Source organism: Salmo salar, chromosome 02, assembly GCF_965601325.2.
Source record: "Salmo salar chromosome 02, fSalSal1, whole genome shotgun sequence".
NCBI classification, from domain to species: domain Eukaryota; kingdom Metazoa; phylum Chordata; class Actinopteri; order Salmoniformes; family Salmonidae; genus Salmo; species Salmo salar.
Genome location: NC_138292.1, coordinates 40,030,414 through 40,052,765, shown reverse-complemented (window position 1 = coordinate 40,052,765; position 22,352 = coordinate 40,030,414). Strand labels below are relative to the sequence as shown.

The following is a 22,352-nucleotide window of genomic DNA, read 5'->3' as shown; positions in this document are numbered from 1 at the left end:
GCCTGTTTTTTTATGGGAGAAAGGGAGGAAGGGGGGACAGGCACAGACGGATGGAGCACTAGCACAGAAGGAGAGAAAAAACAACAATGATGATTGCAGATTGTGGCAAACTTCACCTCTTATCCCACACCCTGGATTAACTCTTAACTGTCCCCTACAGTCAGATCTGAGTGTCCAGAACAACAGTGCAATGTTAAGTCCCAGCAAGCCTTTTGTTATACAACAATTAATCACATTATAAGCTAATAAGCCAATCATCATCAGCTATAGACAAAAAACAGGAAATAGTAGCAAGTATAGGGATGATGTGTAATGAAAATGGAGACAAATCAAATCATTATAGATATAAGGCTATGCCCCACCAATCCCCACTCACCCCCATAATCCACCACAGGAGTCCTTTGAGGAGACTTCCCTCAAACCCCAAATTAATTAACGATAGTGAGGCAAGAGATTCAGGACATCCCTTGATATCTTTATTGTTGTTTGCTTAGTAAATGTCCCAGTCCCAAGTGACTTTTGTTAATTTAATATAATCTTCTGAAGCCGTCTAGACAGTCTGCTACCACCCTAAATTGTATGACTGCAATTATCTTTGAATTTGGGTTTCCCAGCCAACACAACCCCAAGGAGGTGGCTTTAATCAACAATCTTTTGAGTGAAACATGTAAAGTGCCAAATTGTGAATTATGTAGCTTTCTGAAAAATATAACACTAAATGTATAATGCCCATCCATACACAAATCTATTTCAGCCATACAAATCTAAAAATGTCTGATACCAAGTTTTGTTTTGTCTTCAATATTGTTCTGAAGTACATTAGGTAAGGTAAAGCCTATCATCGTTCTCCTGTCCATCATAGGTGATTATGTATATAACAGTACTTTAACTAAACATCTTGATTCTGATTAAAACTTACCTGTCCCTGAAAAATGAAAACAAGATCTATCTCCTCCCCTTCCAATCACCCACCCCCACATAAAGGCTGAACAGGAGTCCGTTTGCACAGCGCCCTACCTGCCCACTCACAACTGTGCCACGGAGTCGCACGGCTGCTACAACGTAAACTACCCGGTGTTCTGGCAGTCTGCGCAAGAAGCGGACGCAGCACAGCAGACAAGAAGCGTGGAGCACTAGCGGTCTGTCAGTCCGACTATCTGTCGAATAAACTAGGCTACACAAGAAGCAGAGCAGATAACCACTCGGACAGATCCATGTCCCGTCCCAGCGGTTGAAAAGAACAGAAAGAAACTAGAGGACACCTTCACATGCATGAAGAGCAACAGAACACAAGGTGAGCATGAAATGTATTTTTAAACTGATTCGGTAGCACAAAGTTATAATGCCCGTTTATTAGCCTACTGTAGATCTTATTACTAACTAAATTAAATACAAAAGAGGCTCCATCGTTTTGAGGAGTGTTTCCCATCGGTGTCGTGAATCTATAGCCTTCAGCATTGAGCATTGACAATAATTACTTCAATATTATTTACGGTTTAATCAACTATGATCTGAGCTGTAAATAATGCAATAAATGATGCCTGATCATATGTGAATAAATGGGAGAATAGATTCGAACTTAGCTTGTTTATAACTCTGTTGTAGACTATGATATATGTTACTGAATATTAAGGGTAATTGCCGAGAGCAGGTTTACTGAATGGTGGTGGAGCGCACTTTGGACACGTGTGATTAACAAGTACACCACAATTAAACCCTAGGCAATGTGGCAAGGTGCATTCAGTGCGTCTTGGCGGTGTGTTATTCGGATGAGGGGTTATTTTGCTAACGGGTCAGCAATGCCTCACCGAGAGGAACATTTTATTTATGCCTGTTTTATCATGGTGGAAACGGGAATATACAACATTATGCACGCATGCTAGAGTTGTCCTCACCGTAACTAAACGCAAAGTAGGCTACTTTCAAGCCGGGTGCACTGTCTGTTGATATTCTTGAATAAGCATAACTGTGCATCTATTTTAGGCAGTGTGCCAGTCAGTTTGTAATTCCAGATGGATAGGCTATACCCTCACATGTAATATGCCTTATATTAACTGCAAGCACCAGTAATGTATTTTGTGCGTAAAGTGGATTGTATAGTGCTACATGGCATTTTAAAGTTTAACTGTCAGCCTCGGAGGCCAGCGCTGTTGGAGAAGTTGCCATGTACTATAATTCATCATATGACATGTAACCTATACATGAGTCGACCGTGAACTGTTCTAGTCGTTAAGACGGCCGTTTCACGACTGCTTGTGACTACGGTCGAGATAAAAGTGAGATCGGGTGAAATGACTTCCTGATAAGATTGAACATCCGCGCGCTGATTGGACAAGAGGCATACTACCTTGGACCATCATATTTTCATCCCGATAAAAACTAAAGCATGAGAAGAAATTATGGATGAGCTTCAAAACATCTGATCCCGTTGTAACGTCCTGGAATTTTCCATGAGTGAGTGCAATGTTTCCATAGATTTTTACTGAGTTACAGTTCATATGAGGGAATCATTCATTTTAAATCAATTCATTAGGCCCTAATCAATGGCTTTCACATGACTGGGAATACAGATATGCATCTGTTGGTCACAGATACCTTTAAAAAAAAAAAAATAGGCCTCACAATGGGCCTCTGGATCTCGTCACGGTGTTTTTGTGCATTCAAATTACTATTGATAAAATGCAATTGTGTTTGTTGTCCGTAGCTTATGCCTGCCGTATCATAACCCCACCAACACCATGGGAACTCTGTTCACAACTTTGACATCAGCAAACTGCTCGCCCACATGACGCCATACACGTGGTCTGCTTTTGTGAGGCCAGTTAGACATACTGCCAAATTCTCTAAAATGACGTTGGAGGTGGCTTATGGTAGAGAAATTAACGTTAAATTCTCTGGCAGCAGCTCTGGTGGACATTTCTGCAGTCAGTATGCCAATTGCACGCTCCCTCAAAACTTGAGACATCTGTGGCATTGTGTTGTGTGACAAAACTGCACATTTTAGGGTGGCCTTTTATTGTCCCCAGCACAAGGTGCACATGTGTAATGATCATGCTGGGGTTTTTTTTGCTTTTTGATATGCCACACCTGTCAGATGGATGGATTATCTTGGCAAAGGAGAAATGTTCATTAACAGGGATGTAAACAAATTTGTGCAAAAAACTTGAGAGAAATGTGCTTTTTGTGCATATGGAAAATTTCAGGGATCTTTTATTTCAGCTCATGAAACATGGGACCAACACTTTACATGTTGCATTTATATTTTTGTTCAGTGCATGTTGCCTTGAAGCCATTGTGTGGCAATCTGTTTACCTGCAATGGCAACGTTTTGTGTGGCCTCAGGTTGTAGTCTAACCTGGTTTAGACATTAGGCCAATGGCAATGAACCAATAGGGAAGATATTAGACACTGATGAGCCAAGTAAGTGCCCTAAAAAGTGAGACATGGGGCAGAAGACTGCACTACCTGAGATCTCACAACCAGTGGTTCTTCAGCAAGGTTCTTATGCAATCTTACCAGATGAAAGACAAGTCAAAACCTATTGTATCTCACAGTCAGTCTTGGGTAATGCTCAAGTTCCCTTAGACTAGGGTTGGGCCAGAGCATTGTGTGGCCCATGTTCTACTTATCCCCCACCATCTCTTTCTGATATTTGGAGATAGTAGATTATTAGTGTGGAGTCACTAGCATATACCACTGAAGGTCAGTCCATATAACCTGGTGCACTAGACCAAACAAAGGGCACTCTTTTGTCTTGCAACCACAAACACACATGGTGTGTTTGTGTGTGTGTGTGTGTGTGTGTGTGTGTGTGTGTGTGTGTGTGTGTGTGTGTGTGTGTGTGTGTGTGTGTGTGTGTGTGTGTGTGTGTGGCGTGCGTGCGCTCGCACGCGTGTCCATAGAGCAGTCTGTTTCCCCTTCCGATTATTAAGAAAAGCAGCACAGGTATTTTTTAATCATGCACTGTGGTAACTTTGTGGTGTTGTTCCATTTTAACAGGCTGTTGCATGTTTTAAGATGCGGACATGGACAGCTGTGCTAGTATATCATGCAGTAGTGATGATGCTGATGTGCTCTTACTTCCTAGCCAGTGAACCGACATGATCTCCCCCAGCACAATGCAGTTAGTTTGATTTTGTGTGACATTGCTGAAAGATAAAGCTCAATGTGATTCCTCAGCAATTGTATGCACAGTCATGGCAGTAGATTCTCACATTCAGTGGCATTTTCTATTCCTAGTCGCTCTTTGGAGATGAGATGAGGTGATCTTTGGTTGTGAGGACAGAAACCTGGCAGATTTAGGACATTCACCAGTGTTTTGTGGAAGGTTATAACCCATAGACAACCTTGCCCCATCATACAGATAATTGTGTAGTTCCTTGATGTATATGGCCTTTAAAGTTCATCCTTATGAAACAAGCTTTGAGATGTGTCATATATGAGAACACCAGTATGCGTCATCTCTTCCTATGCTCACGGCTTCCAGTCTGCGGGAACCAGCAGTGATCTGACCGACACTACCTGCAAATTAACAGTCTGGCATCATGGAACAGTTGTAAACATCTGTAGTGTATTTTTCACTGCTAATTTAGCTGCTGTAATAAGGCTGTTGTCTGTCTTTGAAGTTGATCCCACCAGAGCAGACAGGCAGGAAGTGGTCCTCTCCTACGGCAGGCCCAGCGGCACAAACAGAGCAGAGAGCAGGCAAAGCCAACCTCCAACAGCAGCCCGGTCTGGAGATGACAGGTGCCCTGACATCAGTAGGATGACTAAGATTAAATGTAACATGGGCCGGGCCTCCGCGGTTAAACGGCTCAGATCACCCGTGGTGTTGGTGGCAGCGGTGGGATCCGGGTCTCTGACTGACCAAGCGAGGACTCACAGCGGCGGTCGAGTCAGGGCCCAAAATGTCACATTGCCCACAGTGACCTTTTCTGGAGGTTTGTGTGTGTGAATGCATAGCCACGTGTTCACCCAGCAACACACACACACATTCCGTAGACATACACACATCGCGTACTAGACTGACAAATAGCAGTTTAAACTTACCAGTGGTATGCCATTGACCCATGTATGCCCTGGTGTAGGACTGGGCTGAGCCACTTATGGGACACCTCCTCTTACTATTTCTGCATTCTTCCAGTCTCATTCTTCATTTCTCTCTATCATTTATCTTTACACTGTCTTTTTTGAGACTCTCCACGTGTATAATCTTATTGGTGTTGACCCACATCAATCTGAACTGCTGAAGTATAGTGGAAGCCACAGGACCTTTCATGGTTTTAGTTCACAATAGGCCCCTCATGTGTTTCTTATCACTTAAAGTTCATGAAACCCACAGTCACTTTTCACTGAACTCTTGTGTTTTCTCTCACAGACCAGTCTTGTAATCAGTAATTTCCCCAAATGAAAATCATTGGTTTGTGTGTGTCGTATTGTATTCTCCAAAATGAAAATCAAACATTTTTTGGGGCCAAATCCCTTTCCTGTTGCATGGTTACCATGTACAGCCCACTGGTTACAGAAGGTGAAGCCCCCTAGTTACGGAGGGAAGTTCAGGTTTCTAATTAGAGGGTAAAGGGTCCTGTAAGTGACATCACCTTCCCCCTGTGGGTATGTGTGTGTGCCTGTGTGTGTGCCTGTGTGTGAGGGAGAGAGAGTGTGTATGAGAGAATGAGAGGCAGCTGGTGTGAGACATTTGACAATCACTGCTGTGTGAGACTTCAAACACCCTCAGTCTTCACACAAACTGTCAGAATCAGAGCTTATAATTTGACTTTATTGTTCCTTTAAATGTGTTGTGTTTGAGGAGGTGCTTTTGAGATACCTAGCTTCATCCAAAGCTAAACTGGAAATGCACCTAACAGAGAACTTTGTGTACAAAGTTTCGTCAGGGGCTTCATCTTTCCTTGAAGATACTTATTTATTGTAGTTTCTTTCAGTAAGTAATTTCCACAACATGTTAAAATCTATTATTCAAAACCACATTGGTGTTTTGGGCTGTACCTGCACCAAAACTCCTGTATTTTTCCTTCATAGCTTGTTCTCCATCTTCTTTTTAAATAGTGAGCCAATTTTGTTTTCAGCAATTTTATTTCCATAACTGATTAAAACAAATCCCTCATGGCTCTCTCTTGTCCCCCTACAGCAGGCATATGATGAGCAATATGTTTGGATCATCGAATCGCAGTAAAATTGCAGTATCTAATTGCAATACATATAGAATCCTGAGAATCACAATAAATATCCTATCCCTGGCAAATCCCAGCCCTTCGCTCTTAAAAATGAAAGGTGCTATCTAGAACCTAAAACGGTTCTTCGGCTGTCCCCGTAGGAGAACTCTTTGAAGAACCCTTTTTGGTTCCAGATAGAACCCTTTTGGTTCCAGGTAGAACCCTTTTTTGGGGCTCATGTAAAACCCTTTCCACAGAGGGTTCTACATGGAACCCAAAAGAGTTCTACCTGGAACCAAAAAGTGTTCTCCTGTGGGGACCCTTTTTACTAAGAGTGCATTAGGGGCCCCTGCAGAATCTTCATCGGAGGCACAACAAGTCAGATCATTATCCCTATGAATCTAGTCATTTTCACGATTCTCAACCATCCTCCCACTGTAGCATCCATAGACCCATTTCTATCAGCTCCAAACCCAATAAATAATGAATCATCGATAACTAAATCATGAAAGGTGGTCCGCCCCTCCATCTCCAACTGGTCCCCTGTGTCGTGATGACAGCTGTGGGAGCTCCTCTCCCTCTCCCTCTCACATCCCTGTAATTGTTCACAGCCCTGCTGGGTATCTCGGTGGCTCAGCCACATCCAATCAGAATCACCCATAGAGCCGTAATATCCACTCAGTCACTGACGCATGACAGTCTGGACCCTTCAATTAAGAGGACACGGCAGCGCTGGGCCCGGCAGCCTCCGAGACTGCTATCCATTCCGTCCTCTCCATCCGACTAACTATGGGGAGTCTTGGTGACTCTGACAGGGCAAGGAGGAGGAACGAGGGGGTCTATTTCTGTGGCACTTGGGGCCTGTTTGTGGAGACGTAGGCTGACGACTGAGTAATGAGTGAAGACAGCTGGCAGGTTCAGTAGAGGTGACACACTAAGAGTACATATGACAGGAAGGAAAACACTGGGCCTTGTTCTGGGTCTGTGTTTGAGAGGTTTTACCCTCATCTAGTTTTCTCCATGGTTGACTCCTTTATTCGGTTTGGAAATATCCGAGAAAAAAAAACGAAAAAGTAGGGCAATTCGTAAGGGGTCAGTGCTTGGTGGGCCTCTGTAAATGTGGCACGTTTTCGCAGGGAAATATGAAAAACACATAACTGACATTCTCTCTTTTCCTCAGGGTAAGTTGAAAGGTAAGCTAATCGAGTCGTATTGGTTTTTCCGTTCAGTTGATAGCTGTGTCTGTCACGTTGGTGGTGGGTTGGTGATAAGTGACTGGTAGCCTACATTGTAGGTCGGTACATCGTGTTCAGGCCATGGTTCATCCATACTGGGACAGATAGCTAATCAATGGAAAGTGTGAGACTGTGAGTGGTGGTAGGGGGTGCTCTCTGGCTCGGTGGTTGGCTAGGATGTATCAGTGTGTTCAGAGATGACATGATGTTTGGGGAGGGAGGCCTAGCTGGAGGAGTCCCCCCCCCCTCCAACACTTGGATGATGCTATAACAGACAAAAGGTCTAGTCAGAACATCCCAGCAACGTTGTAAGACTTCTGTGAGAGTGTTTTGTGGTCCCCGTTATTTTCTATTTAGAGTGCTAAGAGGCTGTAAATGCAGACACCCTCACGTTTCGACAGAACTAACACACAAGTTGCCCAGCTGTGCTAAACTTAGTTGTTTATTATATAATGTAGCATCTAAATAGTCAGCCTTTTATGAAGTAGATACATGGTTACCTGAAAAACTGCAGCATTGACAAAATGTATTTTGTGTACTGACACAAAGTAGAAAGAGAAAAGACATGAAACCTCTCACCTTGTTGGACATTCCCTTACGGGATCTGCAAATGGGCCGCATGCCTCAAACTCTCTTTTAACGCTATGAAACCACTAGGAACGGGCATTTGCTGCTTCAGAGAGGGCGAATTCTTCCGACTTATTGAAATCAAACATCTGGCTCGTCTCCAGCAAGAGCTCTAGATAGAGCTTTCACACCAGCTGAGAGCTTAATGAGGGCTTACTCCGGCAGAACAGCCTTCATAATTTAACACTCCAGGGGATGTGCCCAGATGTATGTGTGTTTACAGTACTGTGTATACAACCCCAGGATGGTGTATTTGGGAGGTTTGGGGGGTGCTCTCTGGTACCCAACAGGGTTCTTTCTCACACACAGCATTCAGCAGTATATTTGACAGAGGGTTCGTATTGTTTAGTCACAAAGACATGTTGGTATTTATAGGTGTAACAGTGGTAGTCATTGCTCAGAATATGTACACCATGCTATCCAGACCTGGGATGGAGGCACCACATCCCCCCAAGCAAGCATGCACACACACACACACACACACACACACACACACACACACACACACACACACACACACACACACACACACACACACACACACACACACACACACACACACACACACACACACACACTCCCCCCAATCCACCACCAACCTCTCCCATCTCCCTTTTGACCTCAGCTGCATTCCCCACATTCCTGACCAGAAGGACTATTGTAATATGCAATACATTTTTTCCAACATTTTCTTGATAGGTTCCCAGTATACATGTTCTCCTTCCATGTGTATGAGCTCACCCTTCATTAGTTCACTCGTCGACAGTGAGCCATCGTAGCAGAGGCTTAACATTCCACCACTGAGCTGTAGACAGAGAGTGGATCAGGTGTCACTAAATTGTGGCATGGGTTACCAGGGCTGGGGCTGGTTCCAGAGAGGAACACATGTTGTATCCATGGCAGTAAGGACAGGGGGGACGTGTCCCTCACCACAAATCCAAGTTACGTGGAAAGATATCTGAACGAATATAATACTGAAAGGCCAATGAATAGAGCTATGTTTTTTCCTGCATCTGTAGAATTGTCTATGTGGGCAAAACACATGCTTAATTGTGTTTTTCCATGCATTAGGCCTAAAATGTGTAACACACAAACAGTCCGTATTGAGTCATTGGGTTACATACTGTAGGTCAACTGCGCTGTGGTTATCAGCTCAACCAGGAGGGTGCCTGCTCCTGCTGTCAGAAAGAAGTTAGAAGTTAGAACAGTCTAGGAAGTCTGGCCATCTTATCTCAACCGTTTCAACCTTTATTAGCTTTGCAGGGGTGTGAGAGTTGATAAGAGGTTGACCAGGGCCAGCAGTCTTGCACCTCCAGTGCCACAATCACGTAGTCCATGTGTCCTTTGAGTAGCTAATCAACGGTGTTTTTTTAAGTGACGTTCTGTACTTCAGGTTTTTGTGATTGGCCTCAGACTTGTAGGACTTTCCGAACCTTGAATATGCTTGGACTAGGCTAATATAAATATTTGACTTATATACTGTAAAGTGGTAATGAGGGGGTGGCAGGTAGCCTAGTGGTTAGAGTGTTGGGCCAGTAACTGAAAGATTGCTGGATCAAATCCCCGAAGCTGACAAGATAAAAATCTGTAGTTCTGCTCCTGAACAAGGCAGTTAACCCACCGTCATTGTAAATAAGAATTTGTTCTTAACTGACTTGCCTAGTTAAATAAAGGTTAAATAAAAAAGAAATGATACAGAGCAGGACAGATTGCTTTCGTCTGTACAGGCTGTCTCTATTTCGCACTTATAGGCTTCGACGATCCACTCACTGTCTTCCAGTGATTAACTTTGAATGACAAAAGAGCCACATTCAGTGAGTTAAGTGGCCATCTCGTCTATTTTATGGCTGGGAGGAGGTCTATTGAGGTGGCGGTCCCTTAAGTCGTCCCCCTTGTGACCTGATGCCCCCCTGCATGACAGTGGAGGGGTCTGAGGTACCACCCTGCAACATCCCTGCCTCCTGCCCCCCCCAACCATACATCAAGTAGCTAATGGCCTGATGGCACTCGAAGCCTCACCATTGTGATGGGATTTACGGTGTGTCACTGGCTTTGTCTGTTGGGCCAGTGGAGGGGTGTTTGTCCCCCTGGCTCCGTCGCTGTTATTTTTTATTGTCATGTTGTTGTTTTTTGTCCTCCCCCAGCTATTGAGATGGAGTGGTCCAGGTCTTTCCCTTCTTATCTACCAGACCCAGAGAGAGCCATTGTTTAGAGCCGTTAATAATGCAATGTCTGTGGGCCTAGAAGAGCCAATTCTCTGTCCATCCTCAGAACAGACCCTCTAGAGATGTTTCTGTAGTGCTGGTTAACGACCCAACAGGAATGAACCGTTCATTTGGACCATTAATGGTCATCGTCTTTATGTTCACACATGGCGCTGTCGACCTGGGCGTGTTGTGCGTCCATAGAATCTACAGATGCCGCAAGAGAATCCTGAATAGGTCCTGGTTAAAATGTTACAGTTTTATAAAATTGGAGTCCAATGGTGATGGTCTTCCAGCTTCTGCCTGTTTCATCCCACAGAGAGGAGCCAGATGTTTCAAAAGACAGAAAGAAAAGGGGAACACAGGAGAAAGAGAAAGGAGAAAATATCGGGGTGAAGATTGAGAGATTACCCTTCTGCTGATAGATAGTTCACAGCAGATGCCCCTCATTTATTTGACAGGTGGAAAGAGGGTCAGCACATTATTAAAGTGCTTCAACGGTGGTCTCTCCGAGAATTGATGTACCTCTTATCTTGTGTTTTATCCCTCTGAATACATATTTCAAAGTGGACCTTGTTTTAACCTTCTAAACTGAGGACAGCCGGTTTCCCTTGGATATGCTTTGTTAGCTCTGGACTCTAGCTGTTTCATTGGTGGGTCGATGAGGAAGTCCTCATGAACCAAACATTCAATTCCTGGGTTGTAGCCGTATCTTACCCACCAGAGTAATCAACAGCGTTCTTTAACCCTTCCTTGTCAAATGTCTTTGCTTACTCATATAACTTACCTCTAGCACCATTTGTATTTGAAACAGTAGCTAAATTAACAATCAATTGAATTAGTTGTTTTTTGAATTAGGTCTGTCTTCTGAGCTCTGGAGTGGGAAACATATAGGCATGACCTTTGCTTTTGGTTTATCAAACCTTGGTCATACTCATCAACCAAGTAGCCCAAATAATACCATTGATTAAAAGCAAAATTGAGCGAGCCGAATCCATTTGTTGTGCACACAACCGCAATGCGACCCTGGTGATCACAGAACGTCGGACCCTTTTCGCGCTCGCACTTCGCTACCCAGTTGTCTGTCCGGCCCAGAGGTCCTGATGCAGCATGACACAAAACATCTGCTTCCTCTTATGGGCTACATGGGGGCGCCTGGTTAAGCCTTCCCTGCAGGCGGGCTAGCAGCTTCACAGAGAGAGAGGGAGAGAGAGAGAGGGGACAGACAGAGGGGGGAAATGACAGGGTGGGAGGGGAAAACAGAGAGAAAGAAAGCAGGAGGGGGGGGAGAGAGAAACAAATACAGTGAGAGAGAGGGCGAGTGGGGTAGAAAAAGATGAGAGATGGACAGTGACATATGAAAGCCAGGGAGATGAGAGGGGTACAGAAGAGGTTAATATCTACCCATTGTGAGAGAAGGGGGAAGTCAGGGCGGGAGCAGGGACCATGCAGTGAAATAGGAGAAATGTTCTACTGTGGCCGTCACACGCTTTTCAAAAGAGAGAGGATCAAGGGTGCTGGGTACTAATTAGTCTCATTAGAGTGAATGGAGTCACTGGAGGCTATTGTCTGTGTGTAAATCCAGGTTGGGATCACCCCTCGCTCTCATTGTGTATGTGCGCGCACGTGCGTACGCGTCAACCTGGTCTACTGACCTCACCCTGTGTTTTCAGATCCAACCTGTTTTCTTACTTTGTGGCTTGAAACCTGTCTATTTCTAAATCTTCTCTCAGTTATCAATCACCATGTGTGTCCAGAAGACATATGAGCAAACATACATTTGGGCCACTGTCTGGTTTGTAAGTAATAAATAGTGTCCCATACAACCAACGGCTAGTGTTGTGATTCACACTGATCTATGCATTGTTCTCAGTGATAGTACTCACAGTGCTCAGAGCAAGAGATAACCTCTAATCAGAGACTGGCTGACTCTCTTCAAACGGCTGATGTCACATCCAATGAATACAATGCCTTCAGAAGACATTTACATTTCAAAGAACAAAAGGCATTCTTAGGAACACAGTCAATCTCAGCGGGGAACACGGTTTCTGAACTTGGTCTTAGTGAAAAGGCAGTGGTTTTCAAAAGATGCAGGGTCTACGGAGTTATACTTTCATATTCGGAACATTCTCCCTTGTTTTGTCGTGTAACGTGTACCTATTACTATTTGCTTAACTCTCGACTCCAACATCCTGTGTGTTCACCCGTTTTGTGTCTTCCATTGGTCATTACTAAAACCAGGATCTACTCCATGCCACAAACTCTATACAACTCCTATTCAGATTGGATTGAAAAAGTCACACCTCCACGGAGGGGTAGAGGCTGCCTGTCATCAGTACCCCATATTTGAGTTCATAGGCCAGCCACTCATCTAGCTTTACGCTCCACTGACATAATCCTGCCACTTGAAACGGCAATCCTACTGTCTGATGGAGCACATATGCTCCGGAAGAACGGTGTGTGGTAAATATGACGCCCCACCACCTCCACCACCGCTACCTTTAGTTCCGCTACATTTTTCATCCCCTCTTTCTTTCTGTAGTCACACTTTATTGGACGGTCTGGATAGTCCATCTGTAGATACAGATGGTCAAACTATCAACAAACTAGGCAACTGCGTGCTAATGTTAGGGTTAGATTTAGAATATGGGTTAGGGGTAAGGGTCCAATTTAGAGTTAGGATAAGGGTTAAGATTAGGGCTAGGGTTAAGGTTAGTAGATACAGTTGTTGGTTGAAATGTTACTGATAGTCTGTAGAGCATCTACGGATGGACCATCCAAATACAGTGTTACCCTTTCTGTTTTTATCCCTGTTTTTGTCCCTGTCTAGGCTCTTTCCTCTGACACCTGTTGAGTTTTGTCCCGGAACTTATTCCAAACAATGGGTACCTTTCCCGGCCTTGCCTGCTTGACATCTGGAAAGTGTAGCAGTCCCTCCTCCTCTCTAGACGGAATTTATAGTAGTAGGCCTTCTAGGCCTTTCGACAGCAGGGTAGAGGGGGGTTGACGTGAGAGAGGTGTGGAGGTTGAACGCTAGAGAGCCAACTTAAACGACGGAGGTAGGGAGGTAAGCCCCGTTTTTATGTCATGCTGCCAATAGTTAGCTTTTTCACAAATTCATAGGACTTTGTTTAAAGTCTTGGGGGTTTGTTTCGTGATCATTAGGGCTAGAATACTTTTGGAAAGTACTTGCTATTTGCAAAGTGCCTCTGTTTCTTTGCTATTGAACCATACCAACATACTAACCTTATACTATTATGTAATGTGTACACAAAACCCTTTAAAAACACCACAGACATAGATCCTTTTCCTGCCAGAAGGAACTCATTGTTTTGCCTCATAAAAACTAAGTGCCAGAATAGACTTATTTGTATCATACCTCAGGCCACTCTGAGGACAATACCACTCTGACTCTTCAGCTGTCACACAGCAGAAGGAGCATGTTTGGTTCTCTGGGCCAGTTTCTTAATACTTTTTGAAGGAAAGTAAATGAAAAACAGCCACCACCTGTGCCCCCAGGTTTTTGTAGCAGTTCTGGGGTTTACAGACGAGGTCTTTCTACTGCTATACCCCACATGGTAGTCTATGTAGGCTCCCGAGTGGCGCAGCGGTCTAAGGCACTGCATCTCAGTGCTGGAGGTGTCACTACAGACCCTGGTTCCATCCCGGGCTGTATCGCAACCGGCCGTAATCGGGAGTCCCATAGGGAAGTGCACAATTGGCCCAGCATCATCCGGGTTAGAGGAGGGGTATGCCGTCATTGTGAAATAAGAATTTGTTCTTAACTGACTTGCCTAGTTAAAAGAAATGTGCCTTCTGTTTTTACACATGAAAAATAACAGAATATGGGCTCTCCAAAAGGCCTGATAATCTGCAAACCAACTCTGCGGGCCAACAATTGAATTTACTGGGCAGGGCCTTATTGCCACGTTCTGACACACACATGCACACAGGATAATCATGTTGGGATGCGCTCTAGCAATAAATAGCTAGAGAGCATCCTCCTTGGTTTAGGTACACTATCCTGTTATAGACACACAACCTTGCCCCCTCCCTTCCTTACTCCCAAGTCATCGCAATGTGTTCCCCTACAAATAACGGTATTCTTTCTCTATGCGACATGTCATTGAGATATGTACCATTTCAAACCACTCCAGTTACTTTTGCTTTAAAGTTGCATTTATCTTTCATTGGGGCTTGCTAATTTGGAGAACATTTTAAAATACTGATGGTCTTGCGTTAGCGAAGCATTCCATACAGCCGTTTAGGAATGCAAATGTGGTGTGCAGAAACTTTGTTCAACTCATCGCAGCTGGTTATGCAATTTTAGATTAGGAGCGATGCCTCTTTTCTGTCAACCTTGCATGTTGAGGAGAAATTTTTTAGGGAGATGTGTTGAGCTCCTTCCCCTTGTGCACATAGACACACAGACACACTCTCACAGCTACAGGGTGTTATGAATATCAATGCAGAAGTATGATTCCTATTATTATTGTAGCCTCCAAGATATTCAATTCCTCGTAAAACTTGGATTGGCATGTTTTGTGTATTCCCAATAGCAGTCAGCTCAGTGCATGCGTGGGAGCTTGGCCCAGCACTTTCCTAGCAGACACAGGACTCATTCCAGCTCTAAAGAGTGCGAAATGAGCTCCGTGTGAGCTTTAGAGACCACTGTCACTCTCTGCCATATGGTCTCTCTCTGTTTCTCTGTCTCTGCGGCCCTGGAGAAAAGCAGGCCCTGCTAACACCTCTCATTTTTATATTTTTCTCCCAGGGACTGTGAGTGCATGTGAGGTGAGGACAAGGACAAGTCCTTCATCCGTCAACGTCAGAAGTGTCCCGGTGCCGCCCACCCTCAGGTCACCTTAACCACGACGGAGGCCGAACAAATAGGCGTCTCTCAACCCAGCGTCCCTCAGACTGCCTGCCTTCACAAAGCAAATATTTGTGGCCATTATATCTCATTTCCCAGGGCTAACCTTCAGTGAAAAGATCAACGGAAAAGGAGTGATCGCTCAGAGAGAGACGGACAGAGAGCAAAAGAAAGTAAGGGGGAGGGTGAAAAATAGTAACCCTTTCAAAGTGAACTCTGCCTGCTATTTCTGCTGCGCTGTGGGCAGGAGAACATCCCATTTGGGAGTGCTGTTGGCCAGTGGCAAAAGGATTTCTCTGCACCCTGCCCATTTATCCAAATGCCTGTGTAAATACTGGATAGAGATATCAATTTGTCTGGGCTCCAATAGTTCCCAAAAAGAGACTATAAGCTATCTATAGAAAGCTCCACAACAAACTTGGCCTCTGTGGTCACAGAATTGCCACCTAGTTATTTCCTCAGTAGAGAGATTCAGGAACTGTGAGTGAGAATGGGAGCTGCTATGCTTTAGTTCTGAAGCAGAAAGCTTACTGAAAAGCTCACACCAGACTAGAACTTGAAAGGTACAACAATAGATCCAGGGGGAACACCTTTCGCAACTAGCTGCAGGAGAAGGCAGCCATTTTGGGGCTGCTGTTTTGATGTCTTTACCCAGAAGGGTGGAGCACCATGAAGCCGCTAACACCCATAGGATCCCCCTCACCTCTGAGGCTCCTCAACAAGGGCCCGGACTACCTGCGTAGACAGATGGAGGGTGGGGGCCAGGGCCGTTCCATCAGCGCTGTAGAGAGACTAGAGGCAGACAAGGCCAAGTACGTTAAGAGTCAGCAGGTCATCAACACCAAACAAGAGCCCGTCCTGGTGCCCTGCACACCACCTCCTCCACACCGTCGTCCCCACACCGTGCCTGGGAGCCTCACACCACGACTGCCACCCCGCCGATCCTCTGCTCCTTTCACCACCCTGCCCGGCCCCCTCACCGTACGAGATGAGAACGAGAATGATGACTCGAGGAAGGAGAATCGGAGGACTTCGGTGGATGTGGAAGCACGGAACAGGAGTAACGCCAACAAGGTGACCCCACCCAGCCCCAGGACCCCCAGGACTCCACCCTCCGTACCCCTGGTAGCCCCTCACAGTGCCCCCATCCTCAGGAGGAGCACCGGTAAGCGCATGCTGCGGCCTGACTCCCTGGTCATCTACCGGCAGAAGAAAGAGTGCAAAAGCCTGCCTAATGGTGGCATTGTATTGGGGAACTCCAACATGGAGATAAAGGGGTACAACTTTGTCCGCCGCCTCTTCCAGGGCTCCATGCGGGAGAAGAGTGGCGGGGGCGAGGGGGGCACCCAGAAGATGGTGATCAACGAGGAGAAGGCTCTGTCGCGGGATGGGGACTCACGCATGTCCTGGACCAATGACAAGGACACCGTGGACGGGGGACAGGTAGGGCCAGGTAGCCGGAGATCCAGTAAGACGGACCATGAGCGCTCACCGCTGCCCAGCCCTGGCCTCAGCCCTGGCTTCAGTTGTACACCAGAGCAGACTAAGAATGGTGTTAGCTGTGTTTGCTATGGCACCACCAATGGTACCAGAAACGGCAATGGCATCACCAAGGGCAATGACGTAAGTGACCACACTGACAACGAGGCGGACATCTGGAAGCGGGTGCCGCCGCCACCGCCCCCGCGGCGGCGTTCAGGACTACAACGCTCCAAGTCAGATCTGCTTCTGCGATGCTCAGTGGCGTTGTCTGACCAGGAGCATTTCTTTGACTACTGTGGGCTGGACCTGGACATGGTGGACCGGCTGGGGCCTGAGAACTTCCTGGGTGGGGCCAGCGACGTAGACACACTCTCATTGGTGCTGAGGAGCATAGGGGGAGGGGGAGGTGGCTCGGTGCCCAGCGAGTTCTCCCGCCACTCAGGAGAGGCGGGGCTTTTCCAGGAGGAGGTGGCGGAGAAGCTGACCACGGGGGTGTCAATCATCGAGAGGAACGCCCGTGTCATCAAGTGGCTCTACAGCTGCAAGAACGCAGCACAGGAGGGGCCCAAAGAGTCCACTGTTTAGACACCCCTTCTCTAAAAGAAGACATGTTCCCCTATGACTGAAGGACAGAGACTTTGTTATTGTACTGTAATCCTTAGTCTTCTCCCAAGTTGATATGCTGTATTTATATGTCCAATGGGAAGTGTGGGGGGTGTGGATGGCCTACACCTTATTTTCAAGTGGAATCCTTTACCCCTGCATATGTTAGTGTCAGTGAGTGTGTGATTGTGTTGGATATGGCTTTCCCACCCACTCCCTATCCTAACTAATAGGTATTGTCGGATCTATAGTGACTGACAGCCTCCCCTAAGCTCCGCTCTGACTCTACAACCAACAATAAGGCACATCAATGAGAAAACAACAGGCACAGATGAGGCTGTATTTAGTGCCATGGACGCACAACAACACAACCCTACACTCTTCTCTCGAATATATGAATAATTTAGAATGGAAAACCACAGGTTTTTTTCTGAACTGGAGTGAACCATGAGTACCTCATTCCGAACTGTGCCAGTTCAGTTTGTGTGTTGCTTTTTTTTTTCTTCTTAAACGCAGGCGTTGGAACAGGCACGCGAGGGACCCCTATGGGGTCGTTAATGCACTGAACTGGACGAAAAGTGTGAGAGAGAGAGGAAACGAGTGAGAGAGAGAAAGAGAAACAGCTTTATAGGAGACTCCTCTCCTATTAAACACTGAGCATAATACTTTAGAGACAGTACTACCGGGACAGTAGTATTAGACAAGGAGGGACGCGGGGTCGGTTATTTTGATCCTACAGCACCTCTGAACCTTACCCCAAAGAGAGCTAACTCTTACACAGAAACTACTGACCACTGATACGTTAGTTGTGATACAATTGCAATTGATTTTGACAGCTACAGATGTGTAACTGGCTGGCAGCGAACTCTGCATTGCCTTTACACCTGTTGCTGCTGTGTAAGCTACCTTGTTGCCCTTGGAGGTAGAAATTAAAGTGTGATATGTTCTTTTACTGGATAACTAGTCAATTCCTTGTGGAAGAAAGTTACTTTTTACTTTGTGACCACAAAATATTCACTTAAAGGGCATTTTAAATTCCTCATCAAACAAAGATCATTTTGTTTCTGTTTTCATGTAACAGATTTCACCATAGTAGGTGTTCAAAGTGTAAGGGACCATGAGCTATCAGGTTGCCAAATATTTGAGGGTGACACCTTCACAGAGCTGACGTTTACAGAGTCCCCCAGACTCCCTCGAGGGTGGGGGTTGGGGTTCATCTCCCCCTGGGGCCAATGGTCATCTGGTTCTCCCCCACAGGAGACCCCAGGCCTGAGGGAGGATGGCAAGGGGGTGCGAACTCCCTCTCTCCCCCTCTACCTCTAAAAGCTATAGATCCTACCTCACTTCATCAATCTGTCATTGATGCCCCTTTTATCTAAATGAAAATGTCACTTTGATCAGAGTTCTCCCAGGGATATCCCTAAAAAATTTACTGAAGGTCCACGGGTGGTATGTACAGGTTAGAGTGTGACCCGGAGAGAGAGAGAGAGGCATTGGGTGGAGTAATATTGGACCTGAGGAAGGTCACATGATAGGCTATGTAATAAATCAACAACCAATCCCCTTTTAGAGCCATGGTATTTTCTCTCTGTATGTAGCATGGCGCCCAAACCAACTGGACCACCCCTTTAAACTGGATTTGTGTTGGAAACTCCTCTGAGAAAACTGTTCTCTTGCATCTTTACAAAACGGCTCTGTACATTATTCAATCTATGTTTTATTTTCCATATATGAGAGGTTCCATTTTTATTCCAAAGAGAAATGTGTATGATGTTGTACACAGAACATTTTAAGAATAAAGTAATATTTGTGCAACAAATGTTTTTATTTTTTATAGTTTTTTGGCTCCTGCTACAATAGACATAAACAAGTAGACAAAAAACATTAAGCACCACACATTTCTGTATACCATCATATAATGTTTCTGTCTCACAGAAACAGTACATGATGAATTCATCCACTCTTTAACATTGCAATCATAAGTGCGGTCTTAATTCTTACAAACTTAGCTAACCATTTCATGGGTACAGGCAACCTGTTGTTTACAGTAGGCTAATAACTACTTTTGAGAAGAAAGAAACTCCTCTGTAAATAGTTATTTTAGGAATGTCTGATGGAAAAGAGTGAGTGAGTCAGTGTTTTGATGTTGTCTGGCCTTTGACAGACATCTCATTTTTCACATTAGCTCAAAAGGCTGCCTGTGGTAATCATTTTAGCATCCTGAGCATATAGAACCCCTGAGGGAGTTGCAACAGGTCCTGTTTACTGACAACACAAAGGAGACTGTGGCCTGATGCTATGTCTGGGTGGTCAGGTTGAGACGTCCATGGACAACTGCTTCCTTTTCTATGTTTCTGTCTCTCTCTCTCTTTTTTCTCTCTCTCTCCCTGCCTGTATACCTATCTCTTTCTCTCTCTCTTTCCCTCTCTCTATTTCTCTCTCTCTCTCTCTCTTTCTACCTTTCTTCCCCCTCTCTCTGTCTTTCTGTCTTTGTCTGGTTCCTGGTTCTCTTCTCCAAGCTGTCTCTTTCCTCTAAACCCTTCTCCCATCCAACACACACACAAACTCTCTCTCTCTCTCTCTCTCTCTCACTCTCTCCTCTCTCTCTCTCTCTCTCTCTCTCTCTCTCTCTCTCTCTCTCTCTCGAGGAGAACAATAGGTATCCTGTCTGTCTGTGTGTGTCAGTCAGGGCTGACTACAGAGCCTGCTGTTACGTCCTGTTATTGGTTCGTAGGACCAGGTTTTTAACACATGTTCACGTTTTCGGTTGCTCCTCTCCTTTCCGGGATAAACAGACCAAACACCTAGTTGCAGCAGTCCATTTGAATTTGATGATATCAAGTTACATTGATGGAAAGACACTGCCACAAAATGTTGCTTTTCCGAATGTACAATACTACAAATGAAAGGTTTCTACCTGTTAGACATCAAAGGGTTTCTAAAAAATGTGGCTGGCCTGTGGAAAGTAGGCGATAAGCTGGCAGGGATCTACCATCCACGGCTTTGAGGCTGATGTGAGTTTTTCCTAACGTTAAACTTCAGGGGGCCTTGCAGAGAACCAGACCAGACCTCCATGTGTTTACCCAGCACCACCAAATCCTTCCTGTTAGCTGCCCTAATTTTTATTTGAGGACTGGTTCAGAGGTAGCATGGTCCCAGATCTGTTTGTGCTGTCTTGCCAACTTCTTTGGTCATTGTCACGCCAATGACCATAGGAATTGGGAAGATGACACAAGCAGATCTGGGACAAGGCTAGATCAGAAATCCCTGAGAAATCCATTTTGCCTCGAAATGGGAGACCTCTAAAAATGTAGTCTCCAGCACCCGTCTCTATCTATCTGCAGAAGTCCTGCTGAGACTGAGGCTGTCCTAATATGGACACCGTATCAATCAATCAAATGTATTTATAAAGCCCTTTTTACATCAGCTGATGTCACAAAATGCTATACAGAAACCCAGCATAAAACCCCAAACAGCTAGCAATGCAGATGTAGGAGCACGGTAGCTAGGAAAAGCTCCCTAGAAATGCAGGAACCTAGAGAGGAACCAGGCTCTGAAGGGTGGCCAGTCCTCTCCTGGCTGTGCCGGGTGGAGATTATAACAGAACATGGCCAAAATGTTCAAATGTTCATAGATGACCAGCAGGATCAAATAATAATAATCACAGTGTTTGTAGAGGGTGCAACAGGTCAGCACCTCAGGAGTAAATGTCAGTTGGCTTTTTATAGCCGATCATTCAGAGTTCAAGACAGCAGGTGCGGTGGAGAGAGCGAGTCGAAAACAGCAGGTCTGGGACAAGGTAGCACGTCCGGTGAACAGGTCAGGGTTCCATAGCCGCAGGCAGAACAGTTGAAACTGGAGCAGCAGCATGACCAGGTGGACTGGGGACAACAAGGAGTCATCAGGCCAGGTAGACCTGAGGCATGGTCCTAGGGCTCAGTTCCTCTTGGAAGGGAGGGAGAGAGAGAGAATTAGAGGGAGCATACTTAAATTCACACAGGACACCGGATAAGACAGGAGAAATACTCCAGATATAACAGACAGACCCTAGCCCCCCGACACATTAACTATCGCAGCATAGATACTGGAGGCTGAGACAGGAGGGGTCGGGAGACACTATGGCCCCGTCCGACAATAACCCCGGACAGGGCCAGCCAGGCAGGATATAACCCCAACCACTTTGCCAAAGCACAGCCCCCACACCACTAGAGGGATATCCACAAACCACCAACCTACTACCCTGAGACAAGGCTGAGTATAGCCCACGAAGATCTCCCCCACGGCACGAACCCGAGGGGGGGCAAGGCATTGTCACAAGTTGCTCGGGCAGGTTTACATCGTACAGTATTCCCCCTCAAAAAGACATACTGTATGTTACTGCTGGTGATATTATTAGTGTGTGTTCTTGCACTGCTGGACAGCGATTCGTGCTCTGTGTTTTCCCTTCCTGCACTCTGAATAGAAATGTGTGTCAGGGTTAGCAGCGGTTGTGGAGTGTGTCAAATCTGGCCTAGTTCTTCTGGGCCAGCAGCTCCAGCGTGCTGCAACCGTCCAGCACGCTGGAGTGAAGCCCGATCCATGACTCATAGAGAGATACTGTATAGGGAAAGAGGGATGAACACACACGCGCGCACACACACACTTAAACCAGAGCATACGAACACACACACACACGCGCACACACACACACACACACACACACACACACACACACACACACACACACACACACACACACACACACACACACACACACACACACACACACACACACACACACACACACACACACACACACACACAGGAGCACAGGATCCCTATGATAGTGCTAGCACATGGCACAGAGACCAGAGGCATTCCTGAGGTACGTGTACGGAGTTCACGTGAGCCTGGTTATACCTTTTTCCCTGTGTACCCTTTATGTAGAATTTGCGTGCCCGATATCCAAACATGCATGGCTTGTGAGGATCAATAGCTTGTTCTTTTTTATTGCCTAGCTGTGGATTGTGAGTGACCCAATAACAAGGCATAGCCTACAGTCGGGAACGCACGGAAAATCTGTCAGTGAACAGCATGGAGACAAACAGGCCTTTCACAATATTTAAAATAAAATTGCTGGAAAACACATGTTAGAAAGCAAATGGGCCCTGCTGAA

General features: G+C 45.7%; 1 protein-coding gene across 1 annotated transcript; it reads left to right on the top strand.

Moving 5' to 3' along the window:
• Positions 1–997: 997 nt before the first annotated feature.
• Positions 998–19,016, top strand: LOC106582885 (protein FAM110C). The gene is made up of 2 exons (XM_014166472.3): positions 998–1,294; positions 15,014–19,016. Exon 2 carries the CDS (start codon positions 15,782–15,784, stop codon positions 17,177–17,179), a length of 1,398 nt encoding a protein of 465 aa, XP_014021947.1. The 5' UTR covers positions 998–1,294; positions 15,014–15,781; the 3' UTR covers positions 17,180–19,016.
• Positions 19,017–22,352: the final 3,336 nt, after the last annotated feature.

Coding starts and splice junctions, on each gene's coding strand:
- LOC106582885 (XM_014166472.3), top strand. CDS start 15,782: ATGAAGCCGCTAACACCCATAGGATCCCCCTCACCTCTGAGGCTCCTC.